General features: G+C 49.3%; 1 protein-coding gene across 1 annotated transcript in view; it reads right to left on the minus strand.

Annotated features, from left to right (window-relative positions):
• MAP3K2 (mitogen-activated protein kinase kinase kinase 2) overlaps positions 1 to 18,969 on the minus strand; it is a 57,704-nt gene that overhangs the window by 28,011 nt on the left and 10,724 nt on the right. Inside the window, exons 3-5 of the mRNA XM_075317041.1 lie at positions 12,079 to 12,197; positions 5,599 to 5,639; positions 407 to 506 (exon numbers count right to left, since the gene is read on the minus strand). Of these exons, the coding sequence (XP_075173156.1) occupies positions 407 to 506; positions 5,599 to 5,639; positions 12,079 to 12,197 (260 nt within the window). The remainder of the gene's footprint in view (positions 1 to 406; positions 507 to 5,598; positions 5,640 to 12,078; positions 12,198 to 18,969) is intronic.

Consider the following 18,969-nt stretch of genomic DNA (forward strand, 5'->3'; position numbering starts at 1 on the left):
AGGCGGCGGGGGAGGAGGACAAGAGGGCCGCAGGCAGCGGAGGAGGACAAGAGGGCTGCAGGCGGAGGAGGACAAGAGGGCCGCAGGCAGCGGAGGAGGACAAGAGGGATGCAGGCGGCGGGGGAGGAGGGCAAGAGGGCCACGGGCAGCGGAGGAGGACAAGAGGGCCGCAGGCAGCGGAGGAGGACAAGAGGGCCGCAGGCGGCGGAGAAGGGCAAGAGGGCCGCAGGCAGCGGCGGAGAAGGACAAGAGGGCCGCAGGCAGCGGAGGAGGACAAGAGGGCCGCAGGCAGCGGAGGAGGACAAGAGGGCCGCAGGCGGCGGAGGAGGACAAGAGGGCCGCAGGCAGCGGTGGAGGACAAGATCTGGTTTTCCCATCATTTTACAAGCTAACAGCAGCCTCTTACCTCATTATTGCTGTAGTGCAGATCCATGCACTGCCCAAAGGCTACTTTAGCTTTCATGCACAGATCTTCCAGCAGCACCGGCCGGGGGAATTGCAGGATCCTGTAAACAAGAGATTATTGCATTAGCCCGGCTTGTTTTGGCCTTCACATGGATTTAGTCAGGTCAAAGGAAAAATTACATTATCAAGTCCCAGAATGAGTCACAGATCTGCAACTAAACACCGTAATAAAGACTCCTCTGGAGCAAGTCTGCACCCGGGCACTACAGGCAGAGGTCATAGTGTGCATGGTTTCCACATTAATAATTTTTACTCAAGTGGAGAAAAACAAAACAAAAACAACTTGTGTACATGAACAGAAACCGAGCTCCACTTCCTCTGCTTTCCTTTACCTAGGATGACAAAATCTGATTTTTGGAAGCCACCACCAGGGGGAGCTCATTATCTTCATAACTAATATGAAGTTCTATATGAGCTGTGGTGCAAATCTGTCCGTAGTGCACCCCCCCTAGTGGTGGATATATATGTAGAAATATGTTATATTTACAAACCACCACAAGTGGGAGTGCACTACATACAGATTTGCATAGAATTATAAAGCCATTGCCAAGAAAAGCTCCCTGCAGGCAGATGTATGTATAGTGAATAGCCGTGGCTGCATAGATTTTTATGTATTGGGCTCCTCCTCGTGGTGGTTGTATAAATCTGTACCTAGTGAGCTCCCTCTAGTGGTGGTTGTATAAATCTGTATGTAGTGACCTCCCTCTAGTGGTGGTTGTATAAATCTGTACCTAGTGAGCTCGCTCTAGTGGTGGTTGTATAAATCTGTATGTAGTGAGCTCCCCCTAGTGGTGGCTGTATAAATCTGTATGTAGTGAGATCCCTCTAGTGGTGGCTGTATAAATCTGTATGTAGTGAGCTCCCTCTAGTGGTGGTAATATAAATCTGTATGTAGTGCGCTCCCCCTAGTGGTGGCTGTATAAATCTGTATGTAGTGAGCTCCCCCCTAGCAGTGACTGCTTAGATCTCTGTAGTGAGCCCCCTTAATCTCTGACAAAACTGAGGGTGACCCTCAAATTTTATGGCCATTGGACATGCTGCAGATCTGCATGCATGGCTACGAATGCAGTTTCTGCATGTCTTTATCCCACAATGAGCATTTCCAATCTGAGTGCTGAGGTATCTGCTCTGTACTGGTGGGAATTCCCACAAAAAGGAATATTTTAGCAAGAAATATTGGCCAAAATCCACCAAGAAAATGTTCTTGCAGCACTGGGCCAGTGGATGAGATTTTGCATTCGGGAATAATAATAATAATATTTATTCATTTATATAGCGCTAACATATTCCGCAGCGCTTTACATAGATTGGCAACACTGTCCCCATTGGGGCTCACAATCTAGAGTCCCTATCTGCATGTCTTTGGAGTGTGGGAGGAAACCGGAGAACCCGGAGGAAACCCACGCAAAAACGGGGAGAACATACAAACTCCTGCAGATGGTGTCCTTGGTGAGATTTGAACTGAGGACCCCAGCGCTGCAAGACTGCAGTGCTAACCACTGAGCCACCACAAGACTGCAGTGCTAACAACCACTGAGCCATCACAAGACTGCAGTGCTAACAACCACTGAGCCACCACAAGACTGCAGTGCTAACAACCACTGAGCCACCACAAGACTGCAGTGCTAACAACCACTGAGCCACCACAAGACTGCAGTGCAAACCACTGAGCCACCGTGCTGCCCTGTGTGGATTTAATAATCTGCAGTAAATCAATGTCTGTTGCAGATTTTATCTTTATTAACCCCTTAACGACCGCGGGCCGTAAAATTACATCCTTGCGGTCATAATGTTACTGCCCGCGGTCTGCCGGCAGCATCATGCTGCGATCGGCGCACATCTCTGCTGATTTTCACAGCTGAGATGTGTGCCTGCTAGACACGAGCAGAATCGTTATCTGCTCGTGCCGTTTAACCCCTTATATGGCGCTGTCAATATGTGACAGAGCCATTATAAGCGCGATCGCGGTAAACATTTACTTACCGCCCGATACCGGAAGTCACATGACGCAATCACGTGACTCCCGATAGTTGTCATGGTAGCACAGGGTCATGTGATGACTCCTGTACTACACCTGACTTGCTTTCACTTTCGCTGTGCCAGCGGCACAGCAAAAGAGAAAGAGAGCGTATCTGCTGTTTACAGCCTTGTAGCTGTGATCAGCCGATACTGCAGAGCGATCGGATTGCTGATCGCAATAGCCCCCTAGGGGGACTAGTACAATAAAAAAAAAAAAAAAGTTTTAAAAAAGTTTTAAAAAATTAAAAAAAAAAAAAACAAAAAAACCTAAAAGTTCAAATCACCCCCCCATTCGCCCCAATGAAAATTAAAGGGTTAAAAAAATAAAAAATATACACACATTTGGTATCGCCGTGTTCAGAAACACCCGATCTATCAAAATATAAAATCAATTAATCTGATCAGTATATGGCGTAGCGGCAAAAAAATTCCAAACGCCAAAACGATGTTTTTTTGTCGCCACAACTTTTGCGCAAAATGCAATAAGAGGCGATCAAAACGTAGTATCTGCGCAAAAATAGTACCGTTAAAAACGTCAGCTCGAGACACAAAAAATAAGCCGTCATTGAGCCATAGATCCTGAAAAATGAGAACGCTACGGGTCACGGAATATGGCGTAAAACGTGTGCCACTTTTTTCGGACAAACGTCCGATTTTTTTTTAACCCCTTATATAAAAGTAAACCTATACATGTTTGGTGTCAACGAACTCGCACTGACCTGAGGCATCACACCCACACATCGGTTTTACCATATAGTGAACACAGTGAATAAAATATCTCAAAAACCATAGTGCTATCGCACTTTTTTTGCAATTTTTCTGCATTTGGAATTTTTTTGCCGTTTTCTAGTACACTATATGGTAAAACTGATGGTTTCATTTAAAAGTACAGCTCGTTCCGCAAAAAATGAGCCCTCAAATGATCATATTGACTGAAAAATAAAAAAGTTACGTCTCTCAGAAAAAAGAATGGCGAAAAAAAAAAACGGAAAGCGAAAAATCGGCCGGTCATGAAGGGGTTAAAACTATTGGGGGGGGGTCGTCTGTTACACTTGAAGTGGCCTTACCCTAAATAGCAGCGCTGGTTTTGTCCCAGTCGTGGCCAGTCACTGGATGGAGCGTGGGCACTGAATGTGTGCCGCTGGTGCAGATGATATGATACAGCAATGGTGGGGTTTTTTATGAAGTGTCATTTCACATGCAGAGTATTTTTCCCTGACAAACCACATCGTAACCACAAGCGCATCTTCACTTCCGCTCTTACACTTCAAGGAACTTTTTTTTTTCTAGAACCAGTTTCTTTTCCGCGGTTTGTAAGCTTTTCCCGCTGCTCCAGCGCGGCCGTGTGATCAGATCCTCAGGAGGATTTACAGCCAGTGTCACCTAGGACTGCGAGCAACTTATTACTGGAATGTGTAGTTTCACTTGAAGATAAGGACATATCCCATTGTTCTGTGGGTCCTGGTTCAATCGCCCAGAAGGACACTCGGTACATGGCGTGCGCCGGTGCTGGGTAACCTTTGCTCACTGTCATGCGGTAGCACTGATAAGTGCGGTACATGCCATCAGCAGAGGAATGCGAGGGATCAGCTGCAGTAAAGCAATAAGACCTGCATATAGTAACCCCTTATATAATGGATACAGAGCGCCCAGAGCCTTTTCAGCAGATACGTTGTCGTTATAGTTGCCACACTACTTAACCAACAATATGTGAACCCACGACCCCCACAGCAGCCGGGGACCCCTCAATGTCCCACCCCCACAGCAGCCGGGGACCCCTCAATGTCCCATACAAACATGACAGAGCTCTCTGGTTTTATCGCCGCCCTTTAAAGGCGTTTGTACTGATTTGGACAGTTCTTCCTTAGCTATTAATTAAGAAATAACGTCTAGAACACCAATTCTGAGTCTGAACTGGGTGCAAAAACCTAAAAAAATCTACACTATATGGAGAGATGTTCATGGCAGTAATGCAGATTCCATTTTCACTCTTGCATATAGCTATTGGATTTTTCATGTCAGTATTCACACAGCAGTTTCTGCTTTTCATATACTCCCCTTGCATGGTCACTGGTGTGCATACCTTCTCTCCATAGAGATCTTCCTTAGCTGTCTTATTGGGGACTTGTAAGAATCGTTGGGGGTCCGACCACCACCAGCCCATAGATCACTGTAGAGCCCTGTGAGGGGATCGCAGAGCAGGTGTATACACCACAACACAATCCCGTCTGGCAGCAAAGCTTTGTATTTGGCGGCACTATGGGCAATGACTAGAGCGGAGGCACCAGTGCTTGTTGGGACTGGTGGGGTCCCAGCGGTCAGACACGCAGCAAGTTATCCGCTATCCAATAGATTAGGGATAACTAACAAATTTGGTAGAAACCCCTTTAATCTATTTTGAGAAGACCACCGCATAACTTAGGAGATCCAGGCTGCTAGACAAACCTACCACTGTCCGACCTCTACTTTCCGATGGCTGATGCATACGCACTACAGTCTGAGCTCCAAGCTTATCCTGGAGGTGCTGGATGGGGCCCAAATCGGGGTCCTGCACATTCTGGGCCTCGATTTGTGCCCGAGGGCATGGGTGTGCAAACAAGAGAAGTCAGTTTCTCCATAGTATGGCTGGATAGATGAAAGCTCACAAATCTGCAGAGGTCACAGCAGCTGAAGGAGACGTTTACCCTTAGGGCCCTGAACCTGACATCTCTGCCGGACTATGACCACAGAAAAGCCCCGATTCCATCAGAGATGGGGACGCTCCTGGGCTCCGCGCCGGTGGCTTCACATCAGTCCAGCTGCCGCTGGGGTCACAGAACCCCAGTCTATGGATCTGCTGCCTTTCCCCCGTCACAGTGACTGCACAGACAGGCGACCGGGAAATCACCAGCATTGAAGCAAAAATACAAGACTACATAAAGGTGGCCCCCGAGAGCAGTGCACAAGGGATGAGGACACTGTCCTGCGGAGGCTGCAATCTGCACACAGCACTGTGCTTTGTGGCAATGTGGGCAGAACCCCTCTGTGAGAAGGCGGTGTACATCGTGCATGCATGTATCGGGGTGAAGACCAACGTGTAGGAAATAGGAACAGATAAGAACATTTTCATCTCACCTCTTCTCTCCGCGATGCTCAAACTTCACACGGACATCATTCTGCAAAACAGTGAGGTTAGAAGTCAGATCGGAGGAAACAGAACCGCAGCGGAGCCACAGCGGCGAGTGCACAGCTTGGGATGCAACGGATGAAGGATCAGACAAAGCACAAAGCGAGCAACGCTGATCAGACCATGTCCTCCACAGTCAGATACGGCAGCTATAGGCATAGAAGTGGTGTCTAGGTATAGTAAAGTAGCCATGCGCTACGCAATGAAACCACCTATAGCGCCACGTGGTGGAAAAAAACGGAGTTAGCATTTTTATCTCAAAAACGGAACGAGATAGAGAAAAAAAGTGAATTCCATAATTGTAAGGCATCATCAATTCAATATGAATCGACACCTTGCATACAGAAATGCTATGATATGAAACTTATGACCCCCCAAACATTGAATGCTGGTCACGCATATGATACTCATGTAACTTTGATGCTCAAAGTGTCCCCCGTCAGCTGCAATGCACATCTGGCCTCTGCACAGCATACTGTATCCTGCTGCAATGCACATCTGGCCTCTGCACAGCATACTGTATATGGCTGCAATGCACATCTGGCCTCTGCACAGCATACTATATCCTGCTGCAATGCACATCTGGCCTCTGCACAGCATACTGTATCTTGCTGCAATGCACATCTGGGCTCTGCACAGCATACTGTATATGGCTGCAATGCACATCTGGCCTCTGCACAGCATACTGTATATGGCTGCAATGCACATCTGGCCTCTGCACAGCATACTGTATCTTGCTGCAATGCACATCTGGCCTCTGCACAGCATACTGTATATGGCTGCAATGCACATCTGGCCTCTGCACAGCATACTGTATATGGCTGCAATGCACATCTGGCCTCTGCACAGCATACTGTATATGGCTGCAAAGCACATCTGGCCTCTGCACAGCATACTGTATCTTGCTGCAATGCACATCTGGCCTCTGCACAGCATACTGTATATGGCTGCAATGCACATCTGGCCTCTGCACAGCATACTGTATCCGGCTGCAATGCACATCTGGCCTCTGCACAGCATACTGTATCCTGCTGCAATGCACATCTGGCCTCTGCACAGCATACTGTATCTTGCTGCAATGCACATCTGGCCTCTGCACAGCATACTGTATATGGCTGCAATGCACATCTGGCCTCTGCACAGCATACTGTATCCTGCTGCAATGCACATCTGGCCTCTGCACAGCATACTGTATCCTGCTGCAATGCACATCTGGCCTCTGCACAGCATACTGTATATGGCTGTAATGCACATCTGGCCTCTGCACAGCATACTGTATCCTGCTGCAATGCACATCTGGCCTCTGCACAGCATACTGTATCCTGCTGCAATGCACATCTGGCCTCTGCACAGCATACTGTATCCTGCTGCAATGCACATCTGGACTCTGCACAGCATAATGTATCTTGCTGCAATGCACATCTGGTCTCTGCACAGCATACTGTATATGGCTGTAATGCACATCTGGCCTCTGCACAGCATACTGTATCCTGCTGCAATGCACATCTGGCCTCTGCACAGCATACTGTATCTTGCTGCAATGCACATCTGGTCTCTGCACAGCATACTGTATCTTGCTGCAATGCACATCTGGCCTCTGCACAGCATACTGTATCCTGCTGCAATGCACATCTGGCCTCTGCACAGCATACTGTATCCTGCTGCAATGCACATCTGGACTCTGCACAGCATAATGTATCCTGCTGCAATGCACATCTGGCCTCTGCACAGCATACTGTATATGGCTGCAATGCACATCTGGCCTCTGCACAGCATACTGTATCCGGCTGCAATGCACATCTGGCCTCTGCACAGCATACTGTATCCTGCTGCAATGCACATCTGGCCTCTGCGTGCACAGCATACTGTATCTTGCTGTAATGCACATCTGGCCTCTGCACAGCATACTGTATCTTGCTGCAATGCACATCTGGCCTCTGCACAGCATACTGTATATGGCTGCAATGCACATCTGGCCTCTGCACAGCATACTGTATCCTGCTGCAATGCACATCTGGCCTCTGCACAGCATACTGTATCTTGCTGCAATGCACATCTGGCCTCTGCACAGCATACTGTATCCTGCTGCAATGCACATCTGGCCTCTGCACAGCATACTGTATCCTGCTGCAATGCACATCTGGCCTCTGCACAGCATACTGTATCCTGCTGCAAAGCACATCTGGCCTCTGCACAGCATACTGTATCTTGCTGCAATGCACATCTGGCCTCTGCACAGCATACTGTATCTTGCTGCAATGCACATCTGGCCTCTGCACAGCATACTGTATCTTGCTGCAATGCACATCTGGCCTCTGCACAGCATACTGTATCCTGCTGCAATGCACATCTGGCCTCTGCACAGCATACTGTATCCTGCTGCAATGCACATCTGGCCTCTGCACAGCATACTGTATCTTGCTGCAATGCACATCTGGACTCTACACAGCATACTGTATCCTGCTGCAATGCACATCTGGCCTCTGCACAGCATAATGTATCTTGCTGCAATGCACATCTGGTCTCTGCACAGCATACTGTATCTTGCTGCAATGCACATCTGGTCTCTGCACAGCATACTGTATCCTGCTGCAAAGCACATCTGGCCTCTGCACAGCATACTGTATCTTGCTGCAATGCACATCTGGCCTCTGCACAGCATACTGTATCTTGCTGCAATGCACATCTGGCCTCTGCACAGCATACTGTATCTTGCTGCAATGCACATCTGGCCTCTGCACAGCATACTGTATATGGCTGCAATGCACATCTGGCCTCTGCACAGCATACTGTATCTTGCTGTAATGCACATCTGGCCTCTGCACAGCATACTGGATCTTGCTACAATGCACATCTGGGCTCTGCACAGCATACTGGATCTTGCTGCAATGCACATCTGGGCTCTGCACAGCATACTGGATCTTGCTGCAATGCACATCTGGACTCTGCACAGCATACTGTATATGGCTGCAATGCACATCTGGCCTCTGCACAGCATACTGTATATGGCTGCAATGCACATCTGGCCTCTGCACAGCATACTGTATCCTGCTGCAATGCACATCTGGACTCTGCACAGCATAATGTATCTTGCTGCAATGCACATCTGGTCTCTGCACAGCATACTGTATCTTGCTGCAAAGCACATCTGGCCTCTGCACAGCATACTGTATCTTGCTGCAATGCACATCTGGCCTCTGCACAGCATACTGTATATGGCTGCAATGCACATCTGGCCTCTGCACAGCATACTGTATCTTGCTGCAATGCACATCTGGCCTCTGCACAGCATACTGTATCTTGCTGCAATGCACATCTGGCCTCTGCACAGCATACTGTATCTTGCTGCAATGCACATCTGGAGTCTGCACAGCATACTGTATCTGGCTGCAATGCACATCTGGCCTCTGCACAGCATACTGTATCTTGCTGCAATGCACATCTGGCCTCTGCACAGCATACTGTATCTTGCTGCAATGCACATCTGGCCTCTGCACAGCATACTGTATCTGGCTGTAATGCACATCTGGCCTCTGCACAGCATACTGTATATGGCTGTAATGCACATCTGGCCCCTGCACAGCATACTGTATCTTGCTGCAATGCACATCTGGCCTCTGCACAGCATAGTGGATCTTGCTGCAATGCACATCTGGGCTCTGCACAGCATACTGTATCTTGCTGCAATGCACATCTGGTCTCTGCACAGCATACTGTATCTTGCTGCAATCCACATCTGGCCTCTGCACAGCATACTGTATATGGCTGTAATGCACATCTGGCCTCTGCACAGCATACTGTATATGGCTGCAATGCACATCTGGCCTCTGCACAGCATACTGTATATGGCTGCAATGCACATCTGGCCTCTGCACAGCATACTGTATCTTGCTGCACGTTGTGCAATATGGCAGGTGACACGTTTGCACACATCTGTGATACGTGGTCGTAGATCCTGCAATGTTGGTGGAGGGGTCGCATACACCTGCTGTTTGATGTGACCTCACAGAAAGAAGTCCAATGGGGTCAGGTCAGGTGAGCGGAGGCCACGCAGCCTCCATACCCAATGACTTGTAGGAAGGTCTCTATGAGGTATCGCTTCACTTCCGCAGCCTTGTGAGTGTTACACGTTCTAATCATAGCATTTCTGTGCAAGGTGTGGATTCGTATTGAATTGATGAGGCCCAAAACTTTGTAATTCACTTTTTTTCTCTATCTCGTTCCGTTTGAGATAAAAATGCTAACTCCGTTGCTTTCCACCAGGTGGCGCTATAGGTGGTTTCATTGCGTAGCGCATGGCTACTTTACTTTACCTAGACACCACTTCTATGCCTATAGCTGCTGCCGTTCTCAAGTTAATGGCGGTGGACAGGATATGGGTGGACACACTGTATGTATGTATATACACACACACACACATATAATATATATATATATATATCTGTAGTCCGTGAAGACTTTGCCATTTCTGAGATAGGAGATGGCGGCTGTTACTGATGAGAATCTATGAAGGTGGGTGGAGCTAGAGGCAGAGCTCCGCCCCCTCTTCTAGCTACATAGAATCTCATCAGCACCAACTGCCATTTCCGCGCTCAGTAATGGGAAAGTCTTCACTCAATTCTGGCAGAGAAAGAAGCTAATTTCTCTAGCAAGATATATTACAAAGTTGCTTATTTTCATGTGCACTATTGATTTATAGGAAAAAATAAAATAAAGAGAAGGTTACGCTTTAAACGAGTTTCCTGTTTTTGTAAAACCTGTTCCCTCCCCGGCTGCAGACAACAGACACAGAGCAGCGGCGGAGACTTGAAGTAAAGAACAGGTTGGTTTGTTTTTTTAACCCCTTCACCCCTGGTAAATTTTGTTTTTTGCTCTCCTGCTTCCGAGAGTCGCAACGTTTTAATTTTTCCGTTAATCTTGCCATAGAAGGGCTTGTTTTTTTGTGGGACAAGTTGTACTTTTAAATGAAACCATGAGTTATACCATATAATATACAGGAAAACGTGCACAATTTTTGGGGGGTATTTTATTCACCAGGTTCACTATACGGCAAACTGATGCGTCGGTGTGATGACTAGTCAATACGAGTTCGTAAATACCAAACATGTATAGATTTACTTTTATCTAAGAAATTTTAAAAAAAATGCAGAAGTTTGACCAAATAAAGTGGCGCACATTTTGCACTACCTGCAGCGTTCTCATTTTTCAGGATCTGGGGCTCAGTGATAGCTTATTTTTTGGATCTCGAGCTGACGTTTTTGATGGTACTATATTATCATTTACCGATCAGAATATCTGATTTTATATTTTGATAGATCGGGCATTTCTGAAAGTGGCGATACCAAATGTGTGTATATTTTTTATCCGTTTCATTCACAATGGAGCAAATGGGGGGGTGATTTGAACTTTTAGGGGGTTTTTTTCCTTTTAATTTTTTTAAAACTTTTTTTTTCTTTTAGTTTATTTTACTAGTCCCCCTGGGGGCTATAAGGATCAGAAATCTGATCACTGACTCATTTCGGCTGATCAGGGCTGCACAGCTCTGATCCTCAGATATGCTGCTCTCCTGTAATGGCCACGTCTCACTAAGCAACATCGCTGCTGAGTCACGGTTTTTGTGACGCAACAGCGATCTTGCTAGCGATGTCGCTGTGTGTGACATCCAGCAACGACCTGGCCCCTGGTGTGAGGTCGCCGGTCGTTGCTGAAGGTCCTGGACCATTTTCTTCAAAGGCGATGTCCTGCTGGGCAGGACGCATCGCTATGTTTGACACTGTGGGACAGGGTCTCAATGACAGCAGAGATCATTATACAGGTCGCTACTGCGACCTGTATCATTACTGAGTCGTTTGTAAGGTCTGACTGTGTGACATCTCACCAGCGACCTCCCAGCGACTTACCAGCGATCCTTTTCAGGTCGCATCGTTTGCGGGATCGCTGGTTAAGTCACTAAATGTGACGGGGGCTTAACAGCTGGCGCTCTGTAACAGGAACTACATCATAATAACGACAGGAGTGATCATATGACCCGTCACTACTATGGCAACCATCGGTTCCCCCTTGATCGTATCACGGAGCCTCCAATGGCGGCGGGGAAAGGAGATTTAAATCGCACTGTTACATTTTGACAGCATGATTTAAGGGATCAACAGGCACGAGTGGATCGCGGATCCACCTGCACCTGTTAGTCGCACATGTCTGCTGTTCAAATCAGCAGACACGTGCAGCCGGCGGCGATTACGCCCTCATGATTTAGGATGTACCGGTATGTCCTCTGTCGTTAAGGGGGTTAAACTGCAGCTAGGAACAAGGGTTTTACAAAACCTGGAAACCCCTTCCAAGAGGTGACTTGACCTGCGTGGTCTAAGAAGCATATTGGGTGATGGAGGACACTGGGGAGGAACGTCTCAACCTGCACAGACTCCCACCTGCTTCTTGGGTGAGCTGGTTTTGGTGGCGCTGGATTCGTGCAGAGATAGGGACGGTCTGCTGGCCTTGTGAAGGACGACCAGATCCTGCATGATGGAGTCCAGCGCTTGCTGTTCATCTGCGGGGGAGAGAATAACAGTTTGTTAGGACGTCCACAGTTGGTTATCACACAGAAGAACAATCAGGGGAACATTTAGAGTTCTCATCTATTTATACAGAAAGCCATGTACAAGGTGCAGCCGTATACAATGGCCACAGATATTACTACTAACACTTCTGCATCTCAAGCACATCCCCTTTATTTAGCATTGCTTATATGAGTTACTTTATTGCCGCAAAACATTTAAGTTTTATTAAAAATGGAAATCCTAACTGTAAAGTAATATAGTTACGATAGGACGGGGTCGGCCCATCGGACCCAATGAATCCTGAAAATTAACAGGAGACAGCACCAGCTTTACGCTGCGTCTCCTTCACTTTCCCACGCATGGCTCCTGGCCACCAAGTGAATGGGCCGGCTACAATTTCCTGGGTGTTGGGCAGCGCCAATGCGCATTCAAACACCTTGTCCAGATTAGTGGTGGTCCAAACGTTAAGTCTCCCCACCGATAATAAAGTGGTGGGATTTTCTAGTGCCATTTGATGTGGCTTTACCCGTTACACATTGTAAACCCAGTATATAATTATCAGCTGGATACACTCCACAGACCCCTGCGGCCATCATCGCGTCAGTGTCTCCTGCAGACTGTACTTAGGGAAATTCAGTACAAATTCCATACTTCACCTGCGCCTTTTTTTGTCTAGTTTTTAGTGTTTCTTATCTGCACATTATTCATTTAACATCTATTCTGTGTGTGGGTTCACCGGGATTTAACGTTAATCACTAACGGCAGGTTTGCTGTTTCCAGATGTTTTTGGCAGATTCACCAATTGTGGCTATAAGAAAAAGTTTTGAGCAAATGAACTCTAGTCTAGAGATTCTGTGCATCTGAAATTTTTGTGCAAATTTAGAAACATTTTTTTTTGCTAAAAAGACCTTTTGCTTTTAAGACATAAAAAATATTAACCCCCTCTATGGCCGAAATATTTTGTTTTTGCCTCTCCTCCTTCCAAGAGGCATAATTATTTTTTTTTTATTTTTCCATCCCATAGCCATTTGTGGGCTTCTTTTTGCAGGACGAGTTGTACTTTTGAATGACACCATTCATTTTATCAGGCGATGCACTAGAGAGTAGGAGAAGAAGGGAATTTTGTTACTTACCGTAAATTCCTTTTCTTCTCGCTCTTATTGGGAGACCCAGACGATTGGGTGTATAGCACTGCCCTCCGGAGGCCACACAAAGCAATTACACTAAAAAGTGTAAGGCCCCTCCCCTTCTGGCTATACACCCCCAGTGGGATCACTGGCTCACCAGTTTTAGTGCAAAAGCAAGAAGGAGGAAAGCCAATAACTGGTTTAAACAAATTCACTCCGAGTAACATCGGAGAACTGAAAACCGTTCAACATGAACAACATGTGTACCCGCAAACAAACCAAAAATCCCGAAGGACAACAGGGCGGGTGCTGGGTCTCCCAATAAGAGCTAGAAGAAAAGGAATTTACGGTAAGTAACAAAATTCCCTTCTTCTTCGGCGCTCTATTGGGAGACCCAGACGATTGGGACGTCCAAAAGCTGTCTCTGGGTGGGTAAAGAAATACCTCATGTTAGAGCTGCAAGACAGCCCTCCCCTACGGGGAGGCAACTGCCGCCTGCAGGACTCTTCTACCCAGGCTGGCGTCCGCCGAAGCATAGGTATGCACCTGATAATGTTTGGTGAAAGTGTGCAGACTCGACCAGGTGGCTGCCTGGCACACCTGTTGAGCCGTAGCCTGGTGTCGTAATGCCCAGGATGCACCCACGGCTCTGGTAGAATGGGCCTTCAGCCCTGATGGAACCGGAAGCCCAGCAGAACGGTAGGCGTCAAGAATTGGTTCTTTGATCCATCGAGCCAGGGTGGCCCTAGAAGCCTGCGACCCTTTGCGCTTACCAGCGACAAGGACAAAGAGTGCATCCGAACGGCGCAAGGGCGCCGTGCGGGAAATGTAGATTCTGAGTGCTCTCACCAGATCTAACAAATGTAAATCCTTCTCATACCGATGAACTGCATGAGGACAAAACGAAGGCAAAGAGATATCCTGATTAAGATGAAAAGAGGATACCACCTTCGGGAGAAACTCCTGAATGGGGCGCAGCACTACCTTGTCCTGGTGGAAGACCAGGAAGGGAGCCTTGGATGATAGTGCTGCCAGCTCAGACACTCTCCGAAGAGATGTGATCGCTACTAGAAAAGTCACTTTCTGTGATAGTCTAGAAAGTGAAACCTCCCTCAGAGGCTCGAAGGGCGGCTTCTGGAGGGCAACTAGTACCCTGTTCAGATCCCATGGATCTAACGGCCGCTTGTACGGGGGTACGATATGGCAAACCCCCTGTAGGAACGTGCGCACCTTAGGAAGGCGTGCCAAACGCCTCTGAAAAAAGACGGATAGCGCCGAGACCTGACCTTTAAGGGAGCCGAGCGACAAACCTTTTTCTAACCCAGATTGCAGGAAAGAAAGAAAGGTAGACAATGCAAATGGCCAGGGAGACACTCCCTGAGCAGAGCACCAGGATAAGAATATCCTCCACGTTCTGTGGTAGATCTTAGCGGACGTGGGCTTCCTAGCCTGTCTCATGGTGGCAACGACCCCTTGGGACAATCCTGAAGACGCTAGGATCCAGGACTCAATGGCCACACAGTCAGGTTCAGGGCCGCAGAATTCCGATGGAAAAACGGCCCTTGGGACAGTAAGTCTGGTCGGTCTGGTAGTGCCCACGGTTGGCCGACCGTGAGCTGCCACAGATCCGGGTACCACGCCCTCCTCGGCCAGTCTGGGGCGACAAGTATGACGCGGCTGCAATCGGATCTGATCTTGCGTAGCACTCTGGGCAAGAGTGCCAGAGGTGGAAACACATAAGGGAGCCGGAACTGCGACCAATCTTGCACTAGGGCGTCTGCCGCCAGCGCTCTTTGATCGCGAGACCGTGCCATGAAGGTTGGGACCTTGTTGTTGTGCCGTGACGCCATTAGGTCGACGTCCGGCACCCCCCAGCGGTGACAGATTTCCTGAAACACGTCTGGGTGAAGGGACCATTCCCCTGCGTCCATGCCCTGGAGACTGAGGAAGTCTGCTTCCCAGTTTTCTACGCCGGGGATGTGAACTGCGGATATGGTGGAGGCTGTGGCTTCCACCCACATCAGAATCCGCTGGACTTCCTGGAAGGCTTGCCGACTGCGTGTCCCCCCTTGGTGGTTGATGTATGCCACCGCTGTGGAGTTGTCCGACTGAATTCGGATCTGCTTTCCTTCCAGCCACTGCTGGAAAGCTAGTAGGGCAAGATACACTGCTCTGATTTCCAGAACATTGATCTGAAGGGTGGACTCCTGCTGGGTCCACATACCCTGAGCCCTGTGGTGGAGAAATACTGCTCCCCACCCTGACAGACTCGCGTCTGTCGTGACCACCGCCCAGGATGGGGGTAGGAAGGATCTTCCCTGTGATAATGAGGTGGGAAGAAGCCACCACTGCAGAGAGTCCTTGGCCGTCTGGGAAAGGGAGACTTTCCTGTCCAGGGATGTTGACTTCCCGTCCCATTGGCGGAGAATGTCCCATTGAAGTGGGCGCAGATGAAACTGCGCAAACGGAACCGCTTCCATTGCCGCCACCATCTTCCCGAGGAAGTGCATGAGGCGTCTTAAGGAGTGCGACTGACTTTGAAGGAGAGCCTGCACCCCAGTCTGTAGTGACCTCTGCTTGTCCAGCGGAAGCTTCACTATCGCTGAGAGAGTATGAAACTCCATGCCAAGATACGTTAGTGATTGGGTCGGTGACAGATTTGACTTTGAGAAGTTGATGATCCACCCGAACGTCTGGAGAGTCTCCAGTGCAACAGTCAAGCTGAGTTGGCATGCCTCTTGAGAGGGTGCCTTGACCAGTAGATCGTCCAAGTAAGGGATCACAGAGTGTCCCTGAGAGTGCAAGACTGCTACCACTGCCGCCATGATCTTGGTGAACACCCGTGGGGCTGTCGCTAGACCAAATGGCAGAGCTACGAACTGAAGATGGTCGTCTCCTATCACGAAGCGTAGAAAGCGTTGGTGCTCTGTAGCAATCGGCACGTGGAGATAAGCATCCTTGATGTCTATTGATGCTAGGAAATCTCCTTGAGACATTGAGGCAATGACTGAGCGGAGGGATTCCATCCGGAACCGCCTGGCGTTCACATGCTTGTTGAGCAGTTTTAGGTCCAGAACAGGACGGAATGAGCCGTCCTTTTTTGGCACCACAAAGAGATTGGAGTAAAAACCTAGACCTCGTTCCTGAATAGGAACAGGGACCACCACTCCTTCTGCTCTTAGAGAATTCACCGCCTGCAGAAGGGCATCTGCTCGGTCGGGATGTGGGGAAGTTCTGAAGAACCGAGGCGGAGGACGAGAACTGAACTCTATCCTGTACCCGTGAGACAAAATGTCTGTTACCCACCGGTCTTTGACCTGTGGCAGCCAAATGTCGCAAAAGCGGGAGAGCCTGCCACCGACCGAGGATGCGGAGGGAGGCGGCCGAAAGTCATGAGGCAGCCGCCTTGGAAGCGGTACCTCCGGTTGCTTTCTTGGGGCGTGAGTGAGCCCGCCATGAATCAGAGCTCCTTTGCTCTTTCTGAGTCCCTTTGGACGAGGAGAATTGGGGCTTGCCCGAGCCTCGAAAGGACCGAAACTTTGACTGCCACTTCCTCTGTGGAGGTTTGCTTGATCTGGGCTGGGGTAAGGAGGAGTCCTTACCTTTGGACTGTTTGATGATTTCCGCCAATTGCTCACCAAACAGTCTGTCTCCAGATAATGGCAAGCTGGTTAAACATTTTTTAGAAGCAGAATCTGCTTTCCATTCCTTTAACCACAAGGCTCTGCGCAAAACTACAGAGTTGGCAGAAGCCATTGAGGTACGGCTCGTAGAGTCCAGTACCGCATTGATAGCGTAGGTCGCAAACGCAGACATTTGCGTAGTTAGGGACGCCACGTGCGGCACTGCTGGACGTATGAGAGAGTCCACCTGTGCCAGACCAGCTGAAATAGCTTGGAGCGCCCACACGGCCGCGAATGCTGGAGCAAACGACGCGCCGATAGCTTCATAGACGGATTTCAACCAAAGGTCCATCTGTCTGTCATTGGCATCTTTAAGTGAAGCCCCATCCTCCACTGCAACTATGGATCTAGCTGCAAGCCTGGATATTGGAGGGTCCACTTTTGGACACTGGGTCCAGCGTTTGACCACGTCAGGGGGAAAAGGATACCGTGTATCCTTAAGGCGTTTAGAAAAACGCTTGTCCGGATAAGTATTATGTTTCTGGATGGATTCTCTGAAGTCAGAGTGGTCCAGAAAAGTACTCAATTTACGCTTGGGATACAGGAAATGGAATTTCTCCTGCTGTGCAGCTGCCTCCTCTGCAGAAGGGGCTGGGGGAGAAATATCCAACAGCCTATTGATGGCCGCTATAAGGTCATTTACCATGGCGTCACCATCTGGCGTATCCAAATTGAGTGCGGCGTCAGGACAAGACTCCTGATCACCCACCTCTGAACCCTCATATAGGGACCCTTCTCGCTGAGACCCTGATCCACGTGATGACGTGGAGGGTCTCTCCCAGCGAGCTCGCTTAGGCGGACTGGGACTGTCATCGGAGTCAGAGCCCTCAGCCTGTGATGCCTGGGACCCCCTTGAAGTACGGATTAGTTCCAACTGAGGGGGACCGGGGAACATAGACACAGCAGTGTCTATGGTCTGAGCAACTGGCCTGGACTGCAAGGTTTCCAGGATTTTTGTCATAGTCACAGACATTTTATCAGCAAAGACTGCAAATTCTGTCCCCGTCACCGGGGCAGGGTTCACAGGCGTCTCTGCCTGGGCTACCACCACAGTAGGCTCTGGCTGACGAAGTGCCACTGGGACTGAACATTGCACACAATGAGAGTCGTTGGAGCCTGCTGGTAGATTAGCCCCACATGCTGTACAAGTAGTGTATACAGCCCGTGCCTTGGCACCCTTGCGTTTTGCGGATGACATGCTGTTGTCTCCTCAAGCAATATAGGGTGTACAGCCAAGAAGCGACCTTACAGTGCAGTATTAAATATATCTAGACACAGCAGTGTCTATGTACAGTGAAAAATATAACACTGTGGCACTAGAGGGGCTGCACGTATGTGCTGCTTACCGCCCGCTGAGCGCGGGTGTGTGGTCGCCAGAACCCCCTAGCCTGGGTCCCCCAGAGCCTGCGTGTGTTCTCCAGCCAGACTGCATGTGTATAATGGCTGCCAGCGTCCTGGGGAGCTGCAAGCCTGGGGGCGGGCCTAGGGCGTGCACAGAGAAAAAGCGCGAAGCCTGTGTCCTACTGTGCTCAGTGAGAGGGCTGGAGCATGTAAATCGTGCCCCAGCCCTCGGCGCTGCCGATTGAATAACGTCTCTCCCCTACCCTGATTGACAGGGTGGGGGGCGTTAACGAAGCGGAGCTAGGCCGCAGAAAGCCGGGGACTAAAGTTAGAAGCGCCGCCGCCGTAAAAGCGCGGTCGGCGCGACCCCGGCGCACTACAAGTCGCAGCTGCGCCGCCGCTCCAGGGGCGGTCGGCGCGGCGATCCACACACATAAAGTCCCCCAGTAATCTGCGGGGACTATAAGCCCAGCGCACAGCGCTACAGTCCCCGGCGCACTAGCACACCCAGCAAGCCTGGGGTGCGCGTGGCCTGCCACACGGGGACACAGAGTACCTGAAAGTTGCAGGGCCTTGTCCCTGAACGGCACTCCCGCTCCACATCCAGCAGG

Source organism: Anomaloglossus baeobatrachus, chromosome 7 (genome assembly GCF_048569485.1).
Source record: "Anomaloglossus baeobatrachus isolate aAnoBae1 chromosome 7, aAnoBae1.hap1, whole genome shotgun sequence".
Taxonomy (NCBI): domain Eukaryota; kingdom Metazoa; phylum Chordata; class Amphibia; order Anura; family Aromobatidae; genus Anomaloglossus; species Anomaloglossus baeobatrachus.